We start from the raw sequence: 4,104 nt of genomic DNA, 5'->3' as shown, positions 1-4,104 counted from the left end.
TTATTTTTTTTTTTTTTTTTTTTTTTTTGCGGTATGCGGGCCTCTCACTGTTGTAGCCTCTCCCGTTGCGGAGCACAGGCTACAGACACGCAAGCTCAGCGGCCATGGCTCACGGGCCCAGCCGCACCGCGGCATGTGGGATCCTCCCGGACCAGGGCACGAACCTGCGTCCCCTGCATCGGCAGGCGGACCTTCGACCACTGCACCACCAGGGAAGCCCTAGATAATTTTTTAAGAAGTAAAATTTTATGGATCTAGTTGAATTTCTCTGTTTTCCTCTGTGATTCCATACACTTGAAAAGTAACCATTGCTTTAATTAAATTTCTTGATGATCAAAAAAATAAAATAAAATAAAAACACTAAGCATATATTAATAATAATACACATATGTGTATATATAGATTTTGTTTGTTTAGGAAGTAGAAAAATGCTAAATTTTCTATTAGCTTACAAAGAGATTAAAATGTCCAAGAAAGAGGAGTGGACAATCATTTATTTTGATTCTTCCCAATGATTGCCTAGGCAGTGTCAATATGTCATTTTTTAATCCTTGTTGCAATTGAATGGCAATCTTTTGTATGATTAATTTGCAGTCAGAGATTCATACTAGTTAAGTTAAAGTTTCACTTAAGACATGTAGGAAGTATTTTAACCATCAAGGTAATGTGGCAAGGAACTAGGCTGTTTAAGGAAGCAGGACTCAACATTCTAAAGGTACTAGTGTTTCCTGGATTGATTCCTTCATCATTCTAAAAGCAGTATAACCTCTCTGAAGTTCTTTCAGCCCATCTTTCCTTGTTACTGTCACTGGAATAAGACCCTTGGGATGCAGACGGGATGAAATGAAGCTGTTTTCCTTTCTTGCAGTTGGTGAGTTTGTAAGCGATGCCCTCCTCGTTCCCGACAAGTGCAAATTCTTACACCAGGAGAGGATGGATGTTTGTGAAACCCACCTTCACTGGCACACCGTTGCCAAAGAGGTACCAACCCATTCATTCTTTCTACTTTTAAAGTGAAGACTTCCTAGGAACTATGCACAGTGACATTTTAGAGGGTATTTGGAGGCAACAGCTGTGTTGATAAATATGTTTTTAAAATTATTATTGTTAAAAATAAAAGACTTCATGAATATTTTAAGAGGATATCTTGAGGCAACAGCTGTGTCGATAAATAAGTTATTATTATTTAAAAAACCACCCATGAGTATTTTATATTTAGTTAGATTTGTTATGTCTATGCCATGTCTTATAATTTAGAAACTACAATTTTATACTCCCTATATACCTTAAAACATACCTTTAAAATTTCTTTTTAATTTATCTCTTGTTTTCTTTTGTCATATACCAAGTTTTCATGATTTAACCGTTTTCTCTATTATCTGTTCAGGAATACAGTGGTAGAACAATAGCTTGTCCTGTACCAACCTGAAAGCTACAGTTAGAAAGCTCAGTTTCTAAGTTGTGCCACCCAATTTTGTGTTCACCATGCCATGCTACCACCTTCATTGATCCATAGTAGATGAGTCTATGGCACCAATTCTAAGCTTTGCTAACCCCTGCTTTTGGCAAAGCTGATAAGAGACATAAAAAAATTAGCATAAAATGTCACCTTTTTTGAGGGGGTCCGTGCCACGTGGCTGGTGGGATTTTAGTTCCCCCACCAGGAATCAAACCTGGGCCCTCAGCAGTGGAAGCGCAGAGTCCTAACCACTGGACCGCCAGGGAATTCCCCAAATGTCACTTTTTGATATTACTACCTTCAAAACTGCTTTGTCCCTTTGATATATTATGAGGTTTTTCTAGTAAATTTGTATAGTTTTTTTGTAATGCAATCAGTCTCCTAGAATTAGCCTACTTTACCCAGCTCAGTGGTTCTCGAATGGGGTCAGTTTTACTCCACATCCCTTCCCAGAAACATGGGCCAATGTCTGGAGACATTATTGGCTTAAGGGGTGGTACTACTGGCATTGGTGGCCAGAGGCCAGAGCTTCTGCTAAACATTCTTTAGTGAACAGGACAGCTTTTCCTCTCCCCTTGCCCTGAAGAATGATCTGGTCCAAAATGTCAATGATACTGAGGTTGAAAAACCCTGATCTACCTTCATTTAAACATTTCATCATAGCCTTAACGCTCTTAGGCAGAAAACACCACTTAAGATTCAGCATTAATTTTTCCTTTTTTAAAATAATATGTTTTAATTTACTGGCAAATGACCTTGTCTTTATATAAAAATGTTTAAGAACAGTTATTAAGAAAACAAACTAAGTAATTTAAAGCCCAGTACCCATCTGATAACGTCATTTTTGATCTCTTCTTGAGTTTAAAAAAATTTTTTTGTTGTTGCTAAGAAACAAAATGACTCTAATTCCTATGAGGTCAAAATACACTCTGTAAAATTTCTTTGTTTACCTATGTGTGTTGAATTATCATCTGTCACCGCTGGATGCTTTCAAAGCTTTATGTTAATCTAAATGTGTGGGAATTTAGCAAATCCCAGGAAAGCAAAAGGATATTGAAGGAGAAATCTCTACTGACTTTAAGTTCTGATTCATAGCAGAGGATAATTTCTTCTCTTCCCAGGATTGTTATTTTGGAAGTGAGCCAAGAAAGTTAGAATTTCTAGAATGCGATAGGTCTGAGTGAGAGAGGCTTCCATACATAAGGGAGGTAGAAGTGGGTTGGGGGGATATACGTGAAACTATTACTACTTCCTGATATGCTAATGAAGCCAGAAAGCACTGATTCTCTGATAACTATTCACAATGCAGCCTCTTCTACATCTTAGCTCCCAACTAGCTTCTATTCCTATTTTTTCATTAATTTCTATAGTATAACAACATATCCTTATTAAATAAGTAACAAAGTTAAAAACTAAGGTTACCAAAAAAGCCTGTGCTAAAGAAACTCTGTTGTAAGTCCCCTCGAAAAGCAAATGTTGCTTTCCATTGTGAAATTGGTTCTTGATACACTGGGCCTGTGTGTTGTTATGATTGAGATTTTCCTACAGTGAAGCACATCTATTCCAGTACTCTCACCGTTTTCTCCTTACCTTTTGTAGACCTGTAGTGAGAAGAGTACCAACTTGCATGACTATGGCATGCTGCTGCCCTGTGGAATTGACAAGTTCAGAGGGGTGGAGTTTGTTTGCTGCCCACTGGCCGACGAAAGTGACAATATTGACTCAGCAGACGCAGAAGAGGATGACTCGGACGTCTGGTGGGGTGGAGCAGATACAGACTATGCAGATGGGAGGTAAGGTGGCCTTTATGTTTGGTCTTTTGTAGGTGCCAGAACATCTAGCACATAGTTTTATTTCTTCTATAAATCTATCTATCTTTCTGTTTCTCATTTAAATAATCTCTGCCCACTCCTATCAGATTTTGTTTTTATGGAAAAAAAAATCTAACCATGAGGTTCTGTTCTGGTTATGGCCTACCATTTAATTTTAGTATAATTGATCAGCCATCACTGAGTTAATTTTAACTATTTTATTTCAATCTCAATAGTTGGGATCAAAATTCCACTGATATTATAATAGGTCACTGGTAGTACCACAGAGAATTGAGATATGGGTGAATGACATGACATTTTGTTTTGGTCTGTAATTTAGAAATTTTCAGGGGGGATTTAGGAATCATTTCATCACTCATGAGCTAAATCTGAATTTTCGTTAAGAAAGGTTTGGCTTTGTTTCTGTTATTGTGGGGTTTTGTTTTTTGTTTTTGTGGGTTTTTTGTATTTTGTCATCTTTTCCTATATAAATGAATTCAGAGACAGACTTAAACATTTGCTAAAGTTCTTGAACTGGGAGGGACCTTCAAGATGGCAGAGGAGTAAGACGTGGAGATCACCTTCCGCCCCACAAATACATCAGAAATACATCTACATGTGGAACAACTCCTAGAGAACACCTACTGAATGCTGGCAGAAGATCTCAGACCTCCCAAAAGTCAAGAAACTCCCCACATACCTGGGTAGGGCAAAAGAAAAAGCAAAAAACAGAGACAAAAGAATAGGGACAGGACCTGCAGCTCAGGGAGGGAGCTGTGAAGGAGGAAACGTTTCCACACACTAGGAAGCCCCTTCACTGGCGGAGACGGGGGG

The 4,104-nt window shown here is 38.3% G+C and overlaps 1 protein-coding gene across 10 annotated transcripts in view; it reads left to right on the top strand.

The window, feature by feature from the left end:
- The window catches only part of APP (amyloid beta precursor protein), a 288,182-nt gene that overhangs the window by 117,181 nt on the left and 166,897 nt on the right, over positions 1-4,104 (top strand). For all 10 annotated transcript variants that reach the window (XM_007466499.1, XM_007466500.1, XM_007466495.1 and 7 more), the window contains 2 exons: positions 869-981; positions 3,059-3,252. In XM_007466499.1, the coding sequence (XP_007466561.1) occupies positions 869-981; positions 3,059-3,252 (307 nt within the window). The remainder of the gene's footprint in view (positions 1-868; positions 982-3,058; positions 3,253-4,104) is intronic.

Source organism: Lipotes vexillifer, unplaced genomic scaffold (assembly GCF_000442215.2).
Source record: "Lipotes vexillifer unplaced genomic scaffold, Lipotes_vexillifer_v1.1 scaffold340, whole genome shotgun sequence".
NCBI classification, from domain to species: domain Eukaryota; kingdom Metazoa; phylum Chordata; class Mammalia; order Artiodactyla; family Lipotidae; genus Lipotes; species Lipotes vexillifer.
The sequence above is the reverse complement of the archived record's forward strand: the minus strand, read 5'-3'. Positions and strand labels throughout refer to the sequence as shown.